This window comes from Lissotriton helveticus, chromosome 12, assembly GCF_964261635.1.
Source record: "Lissotriton helveticus chromosome 12, aLisHel1.1, whole genome shotgun sequence".
Taxonomy (NCBI): domain Eukaryota; kingdom Metazoa; phylum Chordata; class Amphibia; order Caudata; family Salamandridae; genus Lissotriton; species Lissotriton helveticus.
In genome coordinates this window covers 465,128,768-465,151,186 of record NC_136073.1, presented here as the reverse complement: position 1 = coordinate 465,151,186, position 22,419 = coordinate 465,128,768, and the positions used below count along the sequence as shown (strand labels likewise).

The window sequence follows — 22,419 nt, the reverse complement described above, 5'->3', positions numbered from 1 at the left end:
GAAAGAAAGGGAGAGCAGGCCACAAACGCATAAAGAGAGAGCACCTGTTTATGCAGAAGACACCCCAAGAAGAGGAGGAGAGCGTGGGTATGAGGGACGGAAACCTTGAAAAGGCACAGGAAAGAAATTGTGCTCGAACACCTGAAGTTAACCACATGCGAGAGACAGGAAGAGTGTGTGAAAGAGCGAGAGAGAGGAGTGAGAGAGAGTGAGAGAGAGAGAAAAAGTGAGAGAGAGGGAAAAAGTGAGAGAGAGAAAAAAAGAGAGAGGATGAGTGGGCGAGGCACCCAGAGGTAGGGGGAGGCCGGAGATGGACCAGTGCACAGTGCGAGGAGGTACAAGAAGGTATCATGTGTGAGCAGGTAGTATAGAGAGAAGAGAGGGAGTGTGAGGGAGGGTTAAGAGGGGCAATGGGATTATAAAAAGAGAGGGGTAGTGGCAGTGAGAGGGGCAGTGGTTGTGTAGTAGAGCGATCACTGGGTTGGTGGAAGTGAGTGGGAAAGTTGGATTGTACTGGAATTTATTGTGCAATTGTGTGGCATAGAATTGTGTGGTATAGTGTGGCATTGCGTAGTTGAAATATGTGGCATGGTGTGCTGTGGAATTATGTGGATAGTAATTAAATGGTATTAAGTGTACTGGATTTATGTAGAGTCAAACTGTGTGTTATGGAGTTTATTATGTAAAATGGTATAGTGTGTTGTGGATGGCATCTTGCAGAGTTGAATATTGCGGTGTGCTTTTAAATTTTGATGATAACGGCTGATAGCCGGAAACTGGTCCTAGTATGCTCGATTCCGGTCCAGGGAAGACATGGCTTGGCAGTTCGGGCTGGACTGTTCCCATGAGGCACAGGGTCAAGGCTGATTTGCATATGGCCGTGTCTGAACTGGGGTGGTGTGGAGTGCAAAAAAACGATGGATTTAGGCCCAGATCTCTGTACTGGGGTGAATGTATGACATTGTTCTGCATTCTGTCCATCGACTGCTGTTTTTGCATTTGTCACCCCGAGTGGGACGAGTATGCTCAGATGTGAGTCCCGTGCTCTCCACACCACTGGAGTCAAGCGATCCTGGCTGATGACGGCTGATAGCCAGAAACCGGTCCTAGGATGCTTGATTCCAATCCAGGGAAGACATGGCTTGGCAGTTCGGGCTGGACTGTTCCCATGAGGCACAGGGTCAAGGCTGATTTGCATATGGCCGTGTCGGAACTGGGGTGGTGTGGAGTGCAAAAAAACGATGGATTTAGGCCCAGATCTCTGTACTGGGGTGAATGTATGACATTGTTCTGCATTGTGTCCATCAACTGTTGTTTTTGCATTTGTCACCCCGAGTGGGACGGGTATGCTCAGACGTGAGTCCCGTGCTCTCCACACCACTGGAGTCAAGCTATCCTGGCTGATAGCCAGAAACCGGTCCTAGGATGCTTGATTCCGGTCCAGGGAAGACATGGCTTGGCAGTTCGGGCTGGACTGTTCCCATGAGGCACAGGATCAAGGCTGATTTGCATATGGCCGTGTCTGAACTGGGGTGGTGTGGAGTGCAAAAAGCGATGGATTTAGGCCCAGATCTCTGTACTGGGGTGAACGTATGACATTGTTCTGCATTCTGTCCATCAACTGCTGTTTTTGCATTTGTCACCCCGAGTGGGACGGGTATGCTCAGACGTGAGTCATGTGCTCTCCACTCCACTGGAGTCAAGTTATCCTGGCTGATGATGGCTGATAGCCAGAAACCGGTCCTAGGATGCTTGATTCCGGTCCAGGGAAGACATGGCTTGGCAGTTCGGGCTGGACTGTTCCCATGAGGCACAGGGTCAAGGCTGATTTGCATATGGCCGTGTCTGAACTGGGGTGGTGTGGAGTGCAAAAAAACGATGGATTGAGGCCCATATCACTGTACTGGGGTGAATGTATGAAATTGTTCTGCATTCTGTCCATAAACTGTTGTTTTTGCATTTAAATTTCGTGGCATGATGTGGTATACGGTGTGTTGTGGCATTGTATTGTGTATTTGAAATATGTTGTTTGGTGTGGAATTGTGTGGTGTGTATTGGAAATGTTTGGATTTGAATTGTGTGGCCTGGTAATCTGTGGGGCTGAGTGAAAGTATGCTTATTAGAAGTTTGTGCCATGATGTGGAGAGCATTTTTGTGGATTTTTGGAATGTGGCATAGAGTGCATTTATGTGGGGTGCATTTATGTTGTATTGAGAAGGGTGTTATTATGTGGAGTTTGATTATGCTGCAATCAGTAGTATTATGTGGAATGTAATTATGTTGTATGGTGTAGAATTATGTGGCATTGAATTGTATGGTATTGTGTGGAATTATGTGGGATGGTTTAGAGTTGTATTATGTGGCATGGTATGGAGTAGTATTATATGGTGTGGAATTATGTGGCATGTTGAATTTATTTTGTGCAATGCCAATAGGTCTTGCTTTTGCAAGAGTTAGAGCTATTGGTGTTGTAAATGAAAATGTCTTTTACCCATGTGTTCTGGAGTAGAGTGAATGTATGTGGTGAGGAATGGAATTATGTGTGTTGGATTGGAATTGTTTGTTGTGGAATTGTGTGGTGTAGAGTGGATGTGTGTAGTGGAATTATGTGGTATGGTGTGCAGTGGAATTATGTGGATAGTAATTATGTAGTTTTGAGTGAACTGGAGCTATGTGGACTGGGATTATGTGTTGGAAAAACTGGAAGGACTCGGGCAGTGTTAGTAGAACGGCAAACCCTGCTTGATGTGCAACTCACTGCCACTGTAAAAAGAGAAAACTGTGGTGCCTTTTATAAAAAGTAATACAATCCATGTTACTACATTAGTTATACTAAATTGGCTGGGGCAGTGTCAGTGGCATGCTTAAAGTGCAGCTCACTACCACTGTAAAATGCAAAAAATATGGTGGCTTTTAAAACTAACTATGCTATACGTTTGTGCCTGCTCACAGACCACACATAAGGAGGATTGCATAATTTGTAGTTCCACACAATATATTATTTAATGCAAACAATATATCTCTTAACACAGCTGTTTGCTGTGATTCATGAACCACAAACTGTCACAAGGCCAAGTGAAACTCATAACATGCATTTCAATGAGCCTTTAACAAGATACCAGCCCCACTGTGATACCAGCCCCACTGTGTGTGAAGGCTTTGCTTAGCTGAGAACCATCAAGTGTTTTGTAACCTTCCTGGGAAACGGGTGACAGGCCCAGAACCCTTAGTTAGAATTTGTGGAGGAGTGCTGGTTTAAGTAGTGCTGTCCTCTAAGACCACCAAGTCTCCTCGTCCCACCCACTAAGACACCCCTCAATTGCTGCTAAGTCAGTGACTGGCTAAAAGCATTGCCTCCTTTAAGGTCTCGCCTCCTCTCACACTGTGAAAATATTTTGGCAGGGCTAAGTTAAGGTAGAATAAACCAAGAATAGAAGCAATGCTTTTGTGGCCATGTACCTTTGCTTTGGTCTGGTTCTTGAATCTTCAGAGAGAGAGAGAGAGAGAGAGAGAGAGACTATTTATGTTATTTTAGACCCAGTGGTAAAGTAAGTACTTCTCAGTGATCCTGTCTCTTCCACAGCTCCCTCTTTGTGCTAGAAGAAGACTGTCAATAAAGCTATTACTTTTAATAAATTATATACAAGTGAATTTATTTGGATGAGTTAGTTTGCTTTCTTATCTGACCTCCCTTTCCTACGCTTTTACATAGCATTGTACCCTTCTTTGAAAACTATGAGCTTGCTTTGACCATTCTGCACAGGAAAAACAGTATCACCCCCTCTTCCGTGCCCCGTGCCCAGTTAATTTGAAAAGGTCCGATAAAAGACCGCATACCAAAGGGCATTGAAGAAATTCATTATGTTTTTTTTTCTCTAACACTGAACCTCTTCATTTGCCATGTTTATATTTGGCTTTTTCCTCCAGCTCATCAGTGTTTTTTAGGTGAGCAATAAAAACGAAGCAGATGAAGAGCGCAAAAAAAAGAGAAATTCTGGTTAACGAGGAAAAACTAGAGTGAACTTATTTGACTGATTACCAAATCGATCAGCTTTTAATTAGGGCGCTTGCCTCTGCCTCTCATGGTTCCTGGTTAGAGTGTTTGATTACAGCAGTCATTGGAAGAACCTGCTTGCAGAAAGAGGATGGAGAAATGCGAGAGTCAGTTTAGGGAATCCTTGCCCCAACTTCACACTAACAGATAATAATCCGCTGCCAAACACTTTCCAATTTAGTACACAATTAGTCTACATAAAGGTAAAAAATAACGTTAATGATATTTACATGTAAAGAGAGCATTAAGTGATACAATCAGTTTTGGTGTACCATGGCAACGATGTTGCTCCTGCGCTGCAAAAAAGAGAAGGGAAATCCAGAGAGAAAATGACTATCTTTAAATGATTTCCCTTCCCCCTACTACGCTCACCTGGCATGACGTCATGCCGTCACCTCCACTACTCAGAAGTGAGAAAAAATTAGCATGCGCACATCAATGTGCATGCTTTCACTGCAGTCCAGAAAAAGATGGACCGTCTGTGCGAGGCCCGAAAACAGAGCCCGATAGAGACCAGTTTTGAGGCCTCCTTAAAAAACTGCTGGTGCTCAGCACCGGCCAGACCCGGCCCACCTAGAGCCCTGGCTTTAACGCTTCTCACAAGTGGAAAGGGCAGATTATTTTTGCTGTAGTATTCTTCTGGTGGAGCTCTTATTTTAACTGCTGGAAGACCAATTGTTCTTAGTGTGGAATGCAGTGTTACACACACTCATTCTACCAGCAGCAGGAAAGCTGTGAAGCCTGGTGGTGATGGCGGAAACGCAAGGGGTGGATGCGTGACCATTTGGATACCTTCTTTGTGAGCAGTTCACCTTGAGGGCAGAGTGAGCCCAGCACATTCCCACATATGCTGGTGGTCCCGCTCCTGTCTACAGTGGACACTAAACATCACGTGGGGGGGAGGCGATCTTTTCAGTTACTGACCGGGTGTTTTAAAACCTGCAGACCGGAGCCACTGCAAACATGAGATCAGCGGCCTCTGTGGAGGGTAGTGCTGAAAGTTTCAGTACAATTCAAGTTACTACATTGGTTAAGTAAAATGAGCTGCATATTTTGAGTGTTTCTACTTGTGGCCCATCCTGTGAGACATCGCTTGTGACATCCGCCCACGAGGAGACATCCTGGTGTATCATGTTTCCGCAGCCTCTCGTCAGTCAGCCCAGAAAATGTGCGAAGACGTGGGGTCTCTTGAGATACATCGATGAGCATCAGATCCACGCGTTAATTTTGCAAAAGTAACGCATTATCGGAGTCAGCAGAATCCACTGCTTCCCTCACCACAGGACAGATTCACTAAACAGTTACAGCTTTGCTGCAGCAGCAGCCATGGGAGCAGCCCCGGCTTGCTGTGGCCGCCTGTGCTGCCAGAGCCGAGGAATGGAGAGAGGCATGGTGATAAGAGGGGCAGATTCCTCCTGTTTTTTAGGTCAAGCCTGAGACAGCGCATGAGCTCTCTCTTCGAGACAATTAGTAAGTGGCTTTTAAAAGTGCCACTAGAGGCTTTTGCTGGCCTACAGTTTGCGTTCACGTGCTAATGCACGTGCACAGCTGCCATCTGTGTTTTTATTGCTGTAATCTGGCTCCTCTGCTTGCACTACCCCCCTCCCTTTCCCCCTCCCTCCTGATCAGCTTAATTTGTGTCTTCTAGCTGTGAATCATGCTCCTCTGCTCACACTCCCCCTCCCTTCTCCCCCTCCTCCCCCATCTCTTCATCAGTTTCATTTCTGTCTTCTATCACTGTGAATGCTCCTGCTTCCACCAGGCACACACACCATCCGTCGTCAGTGCACGTTTTCACCAGGCACACACACCACCAGCCGTCAGTGCATGCTTCCACCAGCCACGCACAGCACCAGCCGTCAGTGCACGCTTCCACCAGGCACACACACCACCAGCCGTCAGTGCACGCTTCCACCAGGCACACACACCACCAGCCGTCAGTGCACGCTTCTACCAGGCACACACACCAACAGCCGTCAGTGCACGCTTCCACCAGGCACACACACCACCAGCCATCAGTGCACGCTTTCACCGGGCACACACACCACCAGCCATCAGTGCACGCTCCACCAGGCACACACCACCAGCCATCAGTGAACTCTTTCACCAAGCACACATACCACCAGCCGTCAGTGCCGCAGGCAGGCTCTTCTCAGAGTTTCTTGGTAAATATGTGCTCGATGCCTGGGAGGGAGTGGGTCGAGTTTCCTTAAACGATGCTGAGTATGCAGGTGCAGTGCATGAACTCCTGTGTGAGTGAGTCATGCTCCCTGGGGCTCACTCACTTCACACTTGTAAATTGTGCCTGCACCAGGCTTTTTCTCATTTGCAAAGTTCGGCGCATGCGCACGGCTAGGCAGCCCCCACACCCCCGGGAATGACTGCTTCCTACAACCAGAATGGAAACAACATTCAGAGCAATGAAAACAAGTTCATTTGATGCAAAGAACTTTTAACAAAAACCATGTCCAGCTATTGTAGATCTGGCAACTTAAACAAAACAGCAACAAAAAACAAACAAGCATTGGCATATCCAATAGGTCTCGCTGTTTGGACCCTATAAGTATTTAGTTATGCAGCAGAATATCCTTGGTGCAACAACACCAACTGTTGCATGGCTAAACACTTATAAGGTCCCAAATGCGAGACCTATTGGCTATGCCAATGATTGGTTTTCTAAGCCTTGGCAGTATTTTGCGAGCTTCTTGAGCTGTTCAGGGTGTGAAGATCTTGAAGGGCAGCCATTAAAAACCAAGCCCGTAAAGCGGTCCGGCTCTATCCCTCCCCCAATAGCAGCGCTATGGCTTAGCAAGAAAAACAGGAAGAATCTGATCTGCCCCTCTTGTCACTATGCATTTAAGAATAAACAGGCTGACGGAAGAAAAGTTGCAAAAATGTAACAGACACTTGGTTACTCAGTGAGCCGGCCTGCCCCCAACACTTCTGGAAAGTTAGGGAAGGGATTAGTAGAACAGAGCTGCTTTTATCCGCATGGGATCTCTGACAACAAAGGAGATACAGCAGCCCCGGCTCTACCCCGCCCCCTCCTCCAATGGCGCATCCTCAGAGTCTGAGAGGCAACAACGGAGGAGCAGAGTGGCCTCTAGGAACTGACAGGGACAGGAAAGCAATGCCTAGTTGAAATGTAAACTCGACATCTGCCACAGAAAATTAATATATTTAACCTGTGAGGTGTGCTGGGGTGAAGTCACCATAAATAAGCAATCCGAGGTCGAAAATGTAAAAGAGCGTCCGAAACAGGGAAGTAGTGCCTTGTTAAAATGTAAACGCGACGTCTGTAAGCTTTAATGCAAAATATAAACAAGGTATCTGCCACAGAAGAGTGATGTCTCCTTTAACAAGCTATCACCTATAGCCTAGGGAAAAAAAGGAGTGCGCACAAATCCACGCTAATTAAAGAATGTAGAAATACACATGAAGCAGGGGCAGTACACAGAGAGGATCTAAATAAACAAAATGCGGGAGTAATTAGACATGCTGACGAAATAGAAGCATGTATTTCTAAAAGACACAAACAGGAACCAATGAAAACAAAGAGGAGGACTTTCAAGCCACAATGTAAATTAAAGCATGCCTCGCAGAGCAGCGCATGCGCTGCCCAGGCTCGACCTAAAACAGTGCATATAATGTCCAGCATGTCAAAACATGTAAATCTACTGCTTACAAAATTGTTACCCTTAGTAACAAAAAGGAGTCGCACTCCCAAGCAGGAATTATAGTTGATTTATTGAAATGAGGAGTTGGAAGGCAAGCACCCTACGAGTGTCGGTTCTCCTAAACCTTGCTCGGGGTAGTTAGTGAAGTCCAACGTAAATGTTTCTATCCTATATTAACGTCCACTTTCTTTCTATTTCCCAACTTTTGGGAGTTGTAGTTCATCAATACAAAGTGCTCCGTAGTGCATGAAAACATGAAGTTTATCAATCAGATCAAAGTGTGACAGTGAGATACATTTGAAAGATTGTGAGAGAGGGCCTTTGAATGCAACATTTTTTTCTTTTGTGTTTTCTTTTGTCTTTTCAACCAGTCTTTTTTTAAATAATATTATTCATTGATTTATTAATGTTTTCCTTATGCAGAATGGTCCATATAAATGATGTGTAGTCAAAGTATGCGTGGTAAAGGCATGTGTTTCTCTGTCGTACATCCCGTGCCGACATAAGACTTCAGTCCGTGTTGGTGTTCTTTAGTGGTCTTGTTACAGGTGGTGTATGAGTTAAATGCTGTGCCTCTTTGTCCTCTTATTTCTTTTGTTAGCTGGAACAATTCCAATGTTTTACTCTCTGTTTGTAGGCTCTTCTTTTGAATTGTAAGTAGTGTTATGGAGGCTACAGATCTAGTCTATGTCTCAAAGTAGGAGATCCTTTGGCACATGTTGTTTGGTTGCATATTTCGGTGAAATGGGAATCAGTGAGCCCTTGTGTTGGAAGAATCTGCAGGAACTAGGCCAGCTACAAAAAGGTGATTACGAGGTGTGATTGTCAGAGTCTGGCATTTTTAAAAGTATTTGTGTTGTCCCTCTAGGGTGCAGATTGATGTTTTTATGTTGGTTGGTTGGTTGGTTGGTTGGTTGGTTGGATGTCTTCGCTTGAGTTCTCCAGCTTTGATTACATTCATTGTGTGTCAGAAAATTGTATATATTTTGGTTGGCTTTGTTACAGATATATTGTGTCTTAATTTCCCCTGTACTTTTTTTGTAACAAGGTAACCCAAACAGTTAGCTGCGGACCGTGGGTAGATACTATTATTCAAGAACAGGGGTCCTTAGCATTTTAGATAAGACAAAAAATTGATGAAATATAGGCCATAATTGGAAACTATATTTTGTCACTGTCCAGCCGGACAGGACGTTTTATTTTTCAACAATGTAAATCTTGTAATTAAAAGAATAACAAGGCACAATCCTGTACCGCGAGGGAAGAGAACACAAAGAATAAAGAAAAATTTCCAGAGTGTTGGAAAACAGGCAAAAGAAAGAGCAAATGTTGGCCACTTTTCAAATCAGTGTTACATTCAAGGTATGCCAATCAACTGCCAAAACACAACAAGATTTAACACAATGGTTTGGGTTGTGAAGGCAATCTACATAGTCGACGTTTCGATCCCTAGTGCTCAGTTAATTGGGACCATCATCAGGACTGACAAATTTACAGTATTTGCCTGTCAATATAAATGATATATAGTTTTACCGCCCTGGGTCGGCGGGGATAGCGACCCTGTTGGTGGTGGTGGGGGAAGAGAGAATACGGGTCATCCACCTTAAGAACTCATGGGGTTCAAGCTCCGCGTTGGGTAGCCTGGGACTCGTTGGTTATTCACGTTCCCTGAGGGCGTGTGGTTTCCGCGCTATGTCTCGGTCGACATAGTGGAGCAGCGGGCGGATAGTCAATGTCCGGTACAGCGCTGTACCGGACATTGACTATCCGCCCGCTTTTCTTTATTCTTTGTGTTCTCTTCCCTCGCGGTACAGGATTGTGCCTTGTTATTCTTTTAATTACAAGATTTACATTGTTGAAAAATAAAACGTCCTGTCCGGCTGGACAGTGACAAAATATAGTTTCCAATTATGGCCTATATTTCATCAATTTTTTGTCTTATCTAAAATGCTAAGGACCCCTGTTCTTGAATATTAATTTCCCCTGTGTCATAATAATTTGAAAGTATATTTTCCATAAGTGTGGATTGTATGGGACGCCTGTGCTATCAGTACCTTTTTAGTGTCATCCTGTGCTGTGGAGTCTGAGCCTTGGAATGTGTTAGACCTGGCACCATTGGCGTGGGTCTCCCCTCCTCTTTTTGACGGATTGCCGACCAATCAGAATGCCACAGTAGAGGAGCTGAGCTCACAAGACATTGGGCTCCTGTTGGGATGATTTTAAAATGTGTTGCTTGGTTCCTAGTTAATCAATAGGCTGGTGTCTGAAAAACTAGTTAGTTAAATGTTGTACCTGTGAACCTTTATCAATGTGTAAAATACTCCAAGAAAGGAGTATGTAAATTCCATCAGGCTTGTAAGGGTAAACATTTGGATCTTATGTGGCAGCTTAGTCACTGAACTTGCAGGAAGTCTGAGTGAGTTAAACACTTGCTCCTGAGTTAGGCAGAGAACTGGAGCCCAAAACTCAGAAAGTATAACTCAGTCTTCCATCATTTCGAGTTTGGTGAACTGAGGACTATTACACCCATTAATAGCAACACCTGATGTTTGGAAGTGCCTAAGATGCTGCAAGTGAAGTGCGAAGCGCTGTGTAAAAAATACAAGTTATGATTATTATTAGAATATTCTTAAACCAAGGGAAATTTCCATGCAGACAGATATGCCTAGCAATCTCAGGATCTCTAGGTACTCAGAGACAGTAAGTTCTGCTCACATACACTGACCCACATTCTTTATTCTTTAAATATGTATTGTTACATAAATAACATTTATGTAATTTATCGACCACTTTCCTTTCACAAAACACATTTTCAGTATCTATCGCAACGTTTTAGGCACGTTTGAATTTAAATTTGTTCGTTAATTTCACCTCACTTTTCACCCGAGATCCCGCAAGTCCATTTAGATTTTTGTTAAATGTTCCCATAAAGGTTGAATGTTGTTATTGCTTCAGTTTTACCGGTACTTGGTTTAGACAACTTGCTAAATAGAAGTAACTTTTCACATGATATTTGTGCCTTTTTAATAGTTAGCGAAAAGTTAAACTTTTAAAAATACACGTTGCATATAAGCTTAGCAATATTATTAGAACTTTCTAGATTTTCAAATAATTCTGTATTTTATAACTTGCCATACTCCCTAATTTGCCGTACAATATACTGGTTTCTTAGATCAATTAGCCTTGGACATGTTAACAATATGTGTTCGGATAGTTCTCATTCGTTTCTGCAGTCCCTTGGTAAACGTGTCCCTCCAGGAAGCGGTCACATCCTTGCACTGCACAGTAATTATAACGGAACTGCCTTAATTCATAATCATGAATAAAAGCACAAGACGATTGCAAATGGCTGCTCGGCATTAATGCCAAATACCTTGCGGAAGATTTTTTGGACTGAAGCTAATTATGATCTTCCACAGAGACCCACAGAACAATCTTTTTCCCTATTAATGGTTTAAAGGGATTTTAGTGAGAATGCACAAGTATTAACCACTTGCCGACGTTCCATTTTATAGCATGTTATGAATAAGGAAGAGCATTGCGAGTATCAAGGCTGTGCTGGGTGGGCTGCAGCAGAGGCCAGCGAGTGCACCACTATTGAAGGATGGGGCACGCAAACTGTCCTGTCTGATTGTGCCACAGTAATGTGCTCTGAAGAGGAGCCCCAAAGCGCCTGGATCTTAAGGGTGTAGCAAACAGTAGTTCATCAGTTGCAGTGATACCGGGCCCCAGTGGTCTGAGGATCCCACTGTTATTGCTGTTTTTTTAATCATGAAACCGGGTCATGTGGGCAATTTAACATCTCTACATTAGGGCCCCTGGCACACTTGCGACGCCACTGATGGATCCAGATCTGCTTTATGGGCAATATCTAAATGATGGTTTATGTGCGTCATGACGCGAGCCAGTCTGAGCCGCCAGTGAAGACTATATTGAGCCGCAGGTCCAGTGGAGACTCGTAGGGCACACACATCACATCATCTCGGTCCCACCCACCGCAGTTTTGCCGGTGGGTGGGACACTGATTGGGCTGGATTTCGGTTCTGCCGGGGTAGGGGCTGTGCGGCAGCGTGCACTGATTTTTTAAAGATTGCCACGCCCTAGCACACCCGCACCCTATGAGTCTTTTAAGTCAGCCTGACAACATTGAGGGCAGTCTTATCAGAGAGAACGCTATTCATCAAACAAATTGGCAGCGGGGACTAAAGGTTGCATACATCTAGTAATAACTACTTCTTGACTGTCTCATAGTTTCTTAACAAAAGAGCCTTCCAGAACGCGTTCAGCCCAGTCTTTCGTTGCTGCTCATATAACCATGATGATTAATGGTTAGGACATTGTACAGCTTTCAGTAACTATGTTTGGTGGACAGCACATCATTCTGAGCTGCCAGCGCACTGAAGCAGGTGTCTATGCTCAAAAAGAATGATAAATAAAAAAAACACATAAGCCAGCCTGCGACACAGTTGAAGGAGTGTGATGGTTAGTAGTTGTGCTGTTACTATCATTGGCAGCATGGCAGGGGCAATGTGTGGTGCAAGCTGCAGTGGCCTTATTACGAGGGCCCGGCACTTATTATTTTTCAAATTAAGCACTGATGATGTCATGAAACTGCTCAATCTATGTTTATTAAGTTTGGATGCTCCTCATATGTGTTCGCGAAACATACAAATTAATGTTGTAATGGTAGTGCAAATGTTAATAAAGATATATTAAAAAAAAGATCTGCACTCTTTGAGAAGCGCTCATGACAAGATATAGATAATGCCTGTGAGGTCAAGGCTATGGTCAGGACAGGCCATGATGGAGCTTATGTTAATTATTCAGATTCATTGTGAGATTGAATCAATGGCTGACAGTAAGCCTAATATGGCATTTCAGATCCCCATGTAAGAGAGAGCTTGGATGTTCCGTATAACGCAGAACTAAGACCTGGATTTGTAAGGAGACTGCAGATTGCTACAGAACATGGATGCATAAGCACTGAGACACTGAGACATACTGATTGTGTTGAGCACATATCTACTCATCTATATGACCAGTAATTGCTACCAGTAGGCGTACAGATCCAATAAACATTGGGCATTGAGTCCAGAATATCCTTGTATGGCTATTGGTCTAGAAATCTTGAGGTCCTCTGAACAGTCTGGTCCAGTGGAGGTAATGCACTCAAGGTCAGGACTGTACATCAAGTTATAAAGGCACATCAATGCTTGCGCACTACACAAAATGGCCATCTTCCATCTTAACAATGCAAAGTGAAAACTAAAATCAGGAGATCATTGCCTTACCTGTAGTTTTTGATGTGCTCATCCACCTCATTGAGTCCCACAGAATAATTCAGCGCCATGTTGTAGGAGCTGGCCTGCACAGATGAGCCCCAGTTTGCCTCTGAATGGAAACACGTAAGGTTAGTCTACTGCATTCCCTTTAATGAGGAGCAATTTAAAATGCCACTGCCTACCCAAAGGTCCTTCTATCCCAAAACATACACGTTGAAACCCAATTTTACAGCAAGTCTTCTTTTTACCTCAGTTCGGTCAAGCGGCTTCGACCACAATATTTAAACTCAATTAACACCTACTGCAGAAATTTCCTAGAAATTCTACGTGTTATTCTTACACCAGTACTTTACAATGGCTTCCAAAAAAATTTACCTTCTTCGCCTTTTATCTTCCCAGTTAAAAAAAAACATGTATTGAACAAAATGTATATATATATGATATTTCCATATCGCCAACCTATCCAAAAGGCAGCGGTGCACCATACATGACCAAAGTCAAGCATAAAGACCATGATTAATAGAAGGGTTATTGCATTGTGTTAGACCTGATAGACTTAGGGTGGTCTTGCCACAAACTTTTTGCCTTGCTCATCCATTTTTGCTGGTCTCGTTTTTGTTGGCCTTAGGACTCTGCACTTTACCATTGCTAATCAGTGCTAAAGTGCATGTGGTCTCCTCTAAGCATGGTAAACATGGCTTACACCTACGGCAGACATTCTAAAAAAGAAGTGAGGGGACTAACCAAGTTAGGTAGACTGCAAGTGACATCATGGTGCGTGATGTCACTGTGCATAACTCACAGTGTGTGGCATTGCACGTTGCATCACAGGAAATGAGATCACAAGTAGTGACGTCAGATCTCAAGACCTCACACATATATTTAGCAGGTCTATCATTAGTACATTTGAGCTCATTACAATATTTAACAAATTAGATTTTGCGTCGGGATTGTGCCAAAAAAGTGACGAACCCCAGCGCAAAATCAGGGTCTCATTTAAAATGTATACATTTATATTTTTAAACTCTGCCACAAAGAAATTGGCAACAATGAGAAACAGGACACTAGATCTGTTCTACTTAATTGGTTGCACAGTCTGCATTTTAAAATATCTTCTGGGGTTAACGCACCTGCTGAAGAATTCTTAGTGTGTCAACTAAATCTCAGGGAATATTAATTTTGGTAAAATAACTCTGGAGGCTAACCGATTTGCTGGATATATCTGTGTTTTGTCTACTCCCAGTTTTGAATCAAAATAGCATGGAGGATTGTTATGTATCCCGCAAAGCACATTATGTAACATGCAGATGACAGATTTTTATTATTTTATGTAAGTGAGTTACTGCTTTTAACACAGAGATCCTTTTGTTATTTGCAGTTCATAAATTGTAATCCTTCTAATATAACACAGTGACCTGTGAAGGACATGTGGCTCCTACATCTTGCAACCCTCACTGCTTTATGTAACACATTCTGTACATTGATTTAAACACATATGATTTATTGCCAATGTATAATGTGTAAGTGTGATGCAAAGCGCTCTGACACCCTGCAATAGTATGAGTAGGACTATAGTGCTATAAAAGAAATAAAACTTAATAGTGGTATTTAAATTGATATTTGAGTAAATACTTGAACAGACCAACATCTGACATTCTTAAAGTGAATGCATATCAAACGCATGCCTCTTAAGTATTTGTGAAGTGATAAAAAGCTGTTTGCCTTTGTTTCCCCTTCATTGCATTTGCATCTAGGTGTGAGGCTCCAGATAGCTCCCAGCCAGGATACTCCAATAAAAGGAGGTCTGATGATCCCTTAAATTCGGCCTTTGTTATGGACCTAGTTGGAATCTGATAAGCCCCTTCCTCGCCTGCACGTTGCTGCTCGAAACGAAAGCAGTCAACTAGCAGGCGCTGCTGAATGTATCCCGGTGTCTGGGGAATCTGCGAAAGGACACACATGCAGGTGGACACAACATTTAAGCAATTTCTGTTGTGAGTGTTCTCAACACCAAAGAGGGGGGCCAAGAAGAGGCACAGGTTTGCCCTGCTGGGACTGGTGCTTGCTGAGCGGCGTATAGGTATTGATTGGGTGCAACCTAGACTGCCCATCAAAATCCAAAAATGGTTGGCAGACACGCGTGAATGCGGGGTGGCTGAGAAGAGACAGTTACAAGTAGCGCGCACGGATGAGAATGCAGAAAGGGACCTGGAATTGTGGTGGGGAGGTGTTTGAGAGCTTGACTGCAGTGCTACTGCCAGATGACGGCTCCCCAGGGTTATTCAGAAATCAGCTACAGGGAGAAATGTCCCCTAGAGTACCCTACGGAAGAATGCATGTTTTTCCGTGAGTGGCGGCTTGCGGTGCGCGCTACCATGGAGAGTGCAACTGCTAATCTGTCTTTACCATCCTTCTCTCCCTCTCATCCCCTCCTTTACCCTCCCTTTCCTCTTCTTTATCTTCTGCTTGCTCCCCCTCAGGACTTGTTGCTGCTGTTTAGTTATCTTTGGTTTTATGTTTTGCTAATGTATGGACACGTTTCTTCAATGGCTGCATTTGATTACTGTTGTAATGGTTGTACCCTAGAGCCCTAGAGTGCTGAGTGTAGATGGGATGATGACTGCGGTGGCGATGGGAGGTTCACCAAAACTTTTATAACAGGTGTATACTGCCTTGTGTTGTGTCATATACCATGGTTGGAATGTGTAGTTAAACCATGTTTTGCAAATCAATATAAAAATGTGCTTGAATTTTTTTTTTATCATAGTGTCTGAAAATCCCACAGGGACAAGTTTACCATATTTCTGTGGGGCCTAACCTCTTGGCAGGGTAGGCGGTGATCACCAATTAAAAACGGCATCTACCCGCATGTACCCTCGACTTGTACCCTACTTACATCCAAGTAGAACATGTAATCTACTTGTAAATCCCTAGTAAAGTAGTTAAGTGGTACTACATGCGCCTAGGGCTTGTAAATTAAATTCTGCTAGTGGGCCTGCTGCACTGATTGTGCCACCCACTTAAGTGGCCCTTTAAAAATGTTTCAGGACTGCCATTGCATCGTGTGTGAGCATTTTAAACAGCTGTTTCGACCAGGCAAAATAAACCTTTCGCCAGAACTAAATTTTCCTTTTTCAATACATGTAAGTCACCCCTAGGGTAGGCCCTAAATGCCCCCATAGGGTAGGGCGGAGTGTATTTGAAATGTTGGACATGTACTTTTAACTTTTATATGTCCTGGTAGTGAAAAACTCTTAAATTAATTTTTCCCTACTGCAAGGCATACCTCTCTGATAGGATAACATTGGGTCTCCTAATTAGATTTAATAAGTAATAACTTTCAATTGAGAGCAGATTGGAATGTCGAGTTTGGGGTTTAAAGATTTATAATTTAAAACCCTCTTTAATGGTAAAGCTAGATTTTAAGTCACAATTCTGACTTTTAGAAAATTGGCATGTTCTTCTCTCAACCATTTGGTGCCTGCAGTCTGTATCCTGGGCCACATGACTATGTGTACCTGGCAGTTGGTCTTTGCGTATAGCTTCAAGACAGTGAAAGAAAGGGGAATAGCTGTTGGCAGGACTATCTCTGACTTGATGAGTGAAGAAGCTGTCACCTACCACACTTTCACATCACAAAGCCTCTGCCTGAGCACACTCACAAAGGGTTTGATACTAGTCCTTTGTGACCCCAGACAAGCTGGACCAGAGCAGGAAGGGCGGGACATTCCAAACACCTCTTGGGGTAGAAACCTCCAGAACCTACTCCTACATCAAAATGGGCACCAAATATAAATATTGGACCATCAGATCCAACTCTTCAGTACACCTCTGCGCCTGTGGAAGAAGACTCAGTAGGATTGCTGTGCTGCACTGCAATAAGGGCTGCTACTCTTGTTCCCTGCTGAGTTTAAGAACTGGACCTGCATCTTGAGCCCAGGACCACCAGTGTGACTCCAAGGGCTAATTGACTGACCTCCTGATCCAAGCATCAGGGACAGAAAAGGCCACCTTAAACGCAGCACTTGGACTCTGTCTGCTGTGAGTCCTACCTCTCTAGTCATGCCACCCCAGTCTTGGACCCTTGGAAGTGGGCCTTAAGGTGCTTTGCCAGCATAGCTGTGGTCTTGTGGCAGAACTGTCACAGTGCAATGCATTTCCTCACAGCACTGCCTTGAAACCGCTGAAGCACAACGCATCCCCAATGCCGGACTTTGCATCACAGCTCATAGTCTCCTCAGAACCACTGCTGCGCGACACATCCTCAAGGCAGGCCTTTGTATCACAAGCCCCTTGTCAACAGCATCCTCAATGACAAAGCAGGACTCCACATCACAGCCCTAGAGCTTTTTCGGAACTGCCGGTGCGCGACATATTCTCGACGCGGGATCTTGCAATGGTCCACAATCAGGATTTAAGAGACTTTGTTCAGTGGACCTAACTCGGCCCCAGTATCTGGTCCATTCTCCAACATGGTTAACTTTGTTGTGGTCTAGCATGACCAGATAACCACAGTTGGTGCTTGGTGCTCCTAGGCACTATTTCTACCTAAAACTTTGAAACTGCGTATCTACAGTACTACTGATTGGATTTTTGTCATTTTGGTGTCAAAGAATTTCTTATATTTTACTCTTTGTTTCAAAATTATTGTGGGATTTTCTTATGTTGTGTTTTCACTTTATTACTGTTTGAAGTGTTGCATAAATACTTTACATATTGCCTCTAAGTTAAGCCTGATTGCTTTTGAGCCAAGCTACCCGAGGTTTGAACACACGTTAATTTGGGGTTTGCTTGTGTTTAAACCTGTCAGAGATTATGGTTGCTGATTAAGTAGGGTTGCAGCCTCCTCAACCAGTAACCCAATGTCCAATACATTGTGATGTAATGTTCTTTATAGAGGTTCCAGATCCTTAGAGCATAGATGGAAAAGGCCTGCTGGCATGCTTTTTCTTTTTTACACTGATTGTCTACAATCTGATGATGATCTGGCTGTGTGTGCGACAAGGACCACTAGACATGGTGAGCTTGTCTGCAACATAAGCAGGGGTGCTGTTTGTGATTGCTTTGTAAATGATGCAATTGTTTTTTAAGACAGTGCAGACCGGGAAAGAGAGTCAATCGAGTTTTATTAGGATGGAGGTGATGTGATCATATTTCTTCAGGACCTGGATGAGACGTGCTGCAGTGAATGTAGTCTGGGAAGCTGTAGTAATGGGGTCTTAAAGTAATAATAATGTACACTATGTCATGCCATGATGCTGATGTGGAATCTTAGCATTTCATGATTCTAACTGTCAGTTACCCTGTGGTTGGCGAAGGGAGAATCACGGTAGTTCTGGTGTGTGATCAATAAAGGTTTTCCTGCCTTTAAACACGGTGTGGAGGTGTCACTTCAACAGAGGCCATGGTGTACAGCATTACTAACTCCAAGATGCGAGAGAACAAAGGATTGAACTGCAGAGTTCTGATGTAGCTTTCTGGAAGCAATGGTTCGACTTTGTTAGAAGAGAGCCCTGGCTCAAAGCCTTCTTCTTTTCTGGTGATGTATTCCTTGAGGGTGAGGCCAGTGTCCAGGATGAATCCAAGTGACTTGGTAATCTGTGAAAGTTGGGGTTTAAACCGTCAAGGTTCTTATCATTAAGTCAGGTTTGTACAGGTATCTTGCTTGTCGTTTTTGGCAAATAACAGGCTTTCTGCCTCGGTTAGGTTGAGCTTCAGGTAGGTGCTGGATATCCAGGTCAAAATGATGTGAAAGCAGTGTTTGAGGCATTGGATGTCTAAAGCAGAGCAGAACTTTAATGTAGAGTTGTGCATCATCAGCATATTGGTGAAAGACCTTGCTGGTGAATCCCATTCGAAACTCCAGGGAGCATATGAGGGTGGAGTGGTCGACTGTTGAAGGCAGCTGGGAGGCCCAGCAACATCAGGAGTCAGAGTCATCTTCAGTTGTGGTCAAAAGGGCATTGTCTACGATGTGTAAGGTGCTGGTTTCCATGCTGCAGTGTGATCTGGAGCTGGACTGGTAGCTGTGCAGGAGATGGTTAGCATTAATGTGGTCTTGAAGTTGAACATAGACTGTTTTTGTCAATGATCCCATCTATGAATGGTGGATGAGTGATGGACCGGTAGATGGTGTGTTCATCAGACTGTGGTGTGGGTTTCTTTCAGAGTGGGATGACCTGGCCTATCTTGATTGCTATTGTTGTAGCTGTAAGTAGTATTATGAGGGCATTGTCAGGGGTATCAATTTTATTTGTAGGATTGTTAGCTGCTGTTTAGCTCTTGCCAGCGACACAGCGTTTGCGCTGCTCGCCTTGGCGAGCTCTATTGTTGTCGACTTGGGTTTGGAAGGGGGATAGGACATGTGCAAGCATAAGGCTGACGGCAACACAGGAGATGTGCACGCGTAGGGCTGACGGCAAGACAGGAGATGTGCACGCGTACGGCTCATGGCGTATTAACACGCCTCCTGCTTGCTCGCTCGTACTGCGGCGTTAGCACAACTCAAAGGATAGGAGATGTGCACGCCTCCTGTGATTCTGTTTTTTAAGAGACATGCACGCCTCTGGCGTACGGCGTGAGCACATGTCCTGCCCGCTTGTTGTGAAAGTGCTGAGCGGAAAATCCCTGTGGAGCCGGTGACAAGCTTCTGATCCAACCTCTCGAGGCTACAATTACAAAGGGGCCTCTGACAGCGGGTGCACCTTGGAGGTGGGACGTGTGTGGAGAGTGTAAAGCTGCCATTCCCTGCTCCAGACAGACCTCCAGGTGGCACAAGCGAGTTTCCAGAAGGCGCACGCTGCACGGCACCCGGGAGTGCGTGAGCATCACCAGGGACAAGGGAGGCAGCCAAAAGTGGGACGGAGACAGGCGAGTCTTCAGGCAGAGCGTGGAGGGAGAGGACGGCTGCCTGTCGGTGGCGGCAGCGCTGTGTGCAGCATGAAGTAGGGACCCGCCAACAATAACTGCAGCTCCGTCCGGGGCTGCTCTGGGGCGCTCAGACCAGGGCGCTGACTGACACCACCCGGGCCGCGGGGCGGCGCTGTCCACTCTCCACCAGCTGGTCTGTTGGACGAGGTAAGTGGTCTATGTTTACTTTTTCCAGAGTGCGGCACCAACCCTGTGTAGCTTCAGGGGTGTCATGCAGAGCTTTATGCACCCGTTCTACTGGCAGCAGTGCCTCCAATGGGCAGCTTCTGTGTACATGCACTATTTTGTATATATATTATTTTAGCTGAAATGGCCCAGAGATGGCTATAGTACGCACCGAGGTACACTACTTTCAATGGGAGAGTGCCAGCAGTTCTCGTGAGGAGGCAGTAACTGTACTATCCAAAGTACCTGTATTTATTAATTTAGATCTCTGTGGTTTGTTGCCCTAAATGGCCAGTTTTTGTTATACACAATGTAGTGCTATTTTGATACATCAAGCAATAAAATCTGTATTATAATGTTGGACTTTCAGTCTGAAGAATGTGTAGAACAGCATCAAAAGGCAAAATAAAATCTGTGCAATTTCCACTTAATATTATAGTTGCACTATTGCTTAAAACCGTGTTTCTCTGCTGATCATAGATGCGGGTGGTAAGACTGTAGACATGGAAAAAATACTCACCTTACTGTCTTTGGATGTCGTGCTCTTTTTTTCCAGACTGTGTGCTGTTATTTTGATGCACATAGTTTTGTCGGTTTTAACAGGTTCCGTGCTCAGGACGGCTCCCGGCCGTCATGAGTCATGGTAGTCAAGTGCTCATGACGGCCGGGAGTCGTCCGAATGTTGCCGCTCCGCCTACGTGCGATTAATTCCCCGCCTGTGCGGGCAAATTAATCAGTGGGCGGAGTTCGGATGACTCCCGGCCGCCATGAGCACATGACTACCGTGACTCATGACGGCCAGGAGCCGTCCTGAACACTGTGGCACTGCGCCCACACAACCCCCCTTGCACCGTGGAAAAATTAATCCCGCAGCCAAGGGGTTAATATTAAATGCAGGGTGCTGTGAACATGGGAATGTGCATCCCAGAGCACGCACAGGGACTACAGCTTGGAGGTTGTTTTCCTTCTTTCCACACAAGCGAATGCCTTTCAGCCAGAATTTGATTGATATATGTGTGTGCACAATTACATGTTGGTAGTATGCTTAGCCATTGCTGCTGCATGCAGTAGGGGAGTGCAGGCATGGAATCTGTTTCTGCACTGACGCAGGAACAGTGTTTAGTGTGTTGTGGCCCCATGACATTGATGTGGGTCCTTGCCCTGTTCCCCTGACTTTTGCATCAAGGGGAAACTATGGAACATAACTCAGTGACTGTAGAGTAAATTACAACCACTAGCTAGTTACAATTATGTTTTGCACGCTGTTCTCTCACACCACCTTCTCCATCGCACTGCTAGGCACTGCTCCAATGCTCCGCATGATAAAATAAGAGCACATCTCTGGTCACACACACCTAAATCGTTCCCGCACTGGATCACAGTAAATGCAACACACTGCCACCAATGCACTCCCCCACAGTGTATCATGCTACACTTTTAAATAAGCATTTGCAATGCAATAGGTCTCACATTTCAGCTAGTTTGAGCTATTGACAAATGACAATGCCTTTTTTGTTTTCGTTTTTTAAAACATAAATAAAAGGCATTGTTATTTATAATGCCAATAGCTCAAACTCGCGTAAATGCGAGACCTATTGCATTGCAAATGCTTGTTATTTATTGTTCCAGTCTGGTAAAATGTTCACTCCCAGTAATTCAATAGATTAACAACTGCCAACAGAGCCATAGACTGCGGCTCAAGATCTATCAGTAATTGAACAGCTTTCACCATTTCAATTTGTGTTACTACAATTAAAACAAAATATGCTACTCCAAACCCATGCCATGTGAAATTAATGTCATCTACTTAAGACCAAACAATTGGATGTAATACATTTATATGAACGGGCACCTAGAAAGTCCGACAGACAGACAGACAGACAGACAGACAGATAGATAGATAGATAGATAGATAGATAGATAGATAGATAGATAGATAGATAGATAGATAGATAGATAGATAGATAGATAGATAGATAAATAGATAGATTTGCGATGAAACAAATTATGTAGGACAGAAAAGAGATTCACACGAGTGGGCAAGAAATCTGGTATGGGGAGTCAATAATTTGTACCCACCTGGTTTCTTGTACAGAACATAGGCCAGTAAAAAGATAACAATGCCAATAGCAATCAGAGCAGCCTCCCAGGTCAACAAAAACATAATGACCACGGATATGATGGCCCCAAACAAGGACGCCCATTTGCTGTAATATTTAAATGACGGTCTCCAACCTGCAGAGTGACAAAATAATGGAACAAAGTTACTCAGTTGCACATTGTAACTAAGTCACCTCACATATCAATCAAC

The 22,419-nt window shown here is 44.3% G+C and overlaps 1 protein-coding gene across 2 annotated transcripts in view; it reads right to left on the bottom strand.

The window, feature by feature from the left end:
• Window positions 1-22,419, bottom strand: part of SLC12A3 (solute carrier family 12 member 3) — a 331,781-nt gene that overhangs the window by 167,174 nt on the left and 142,188 nt on the right. For both annotated transcript variants that reach the window (XM_078671397.1, XM_078671398.1), the window contains exons 14-15: window positions 22,188-22,343; window positions 13,023-13,122 (exon numbers count right to left, since the gene is read on the bottom strand). In XM_078671397.1, coding sequence (XP_078527523.1) covers window positions 13,023-13,122; window positions 22,188-22,343 — 256 coding nt within the window. The remainder of the gene's footprint in view (window positions 1-13,022; window positions 13,123-22,187; window positions 22,344-22,419) is intronic.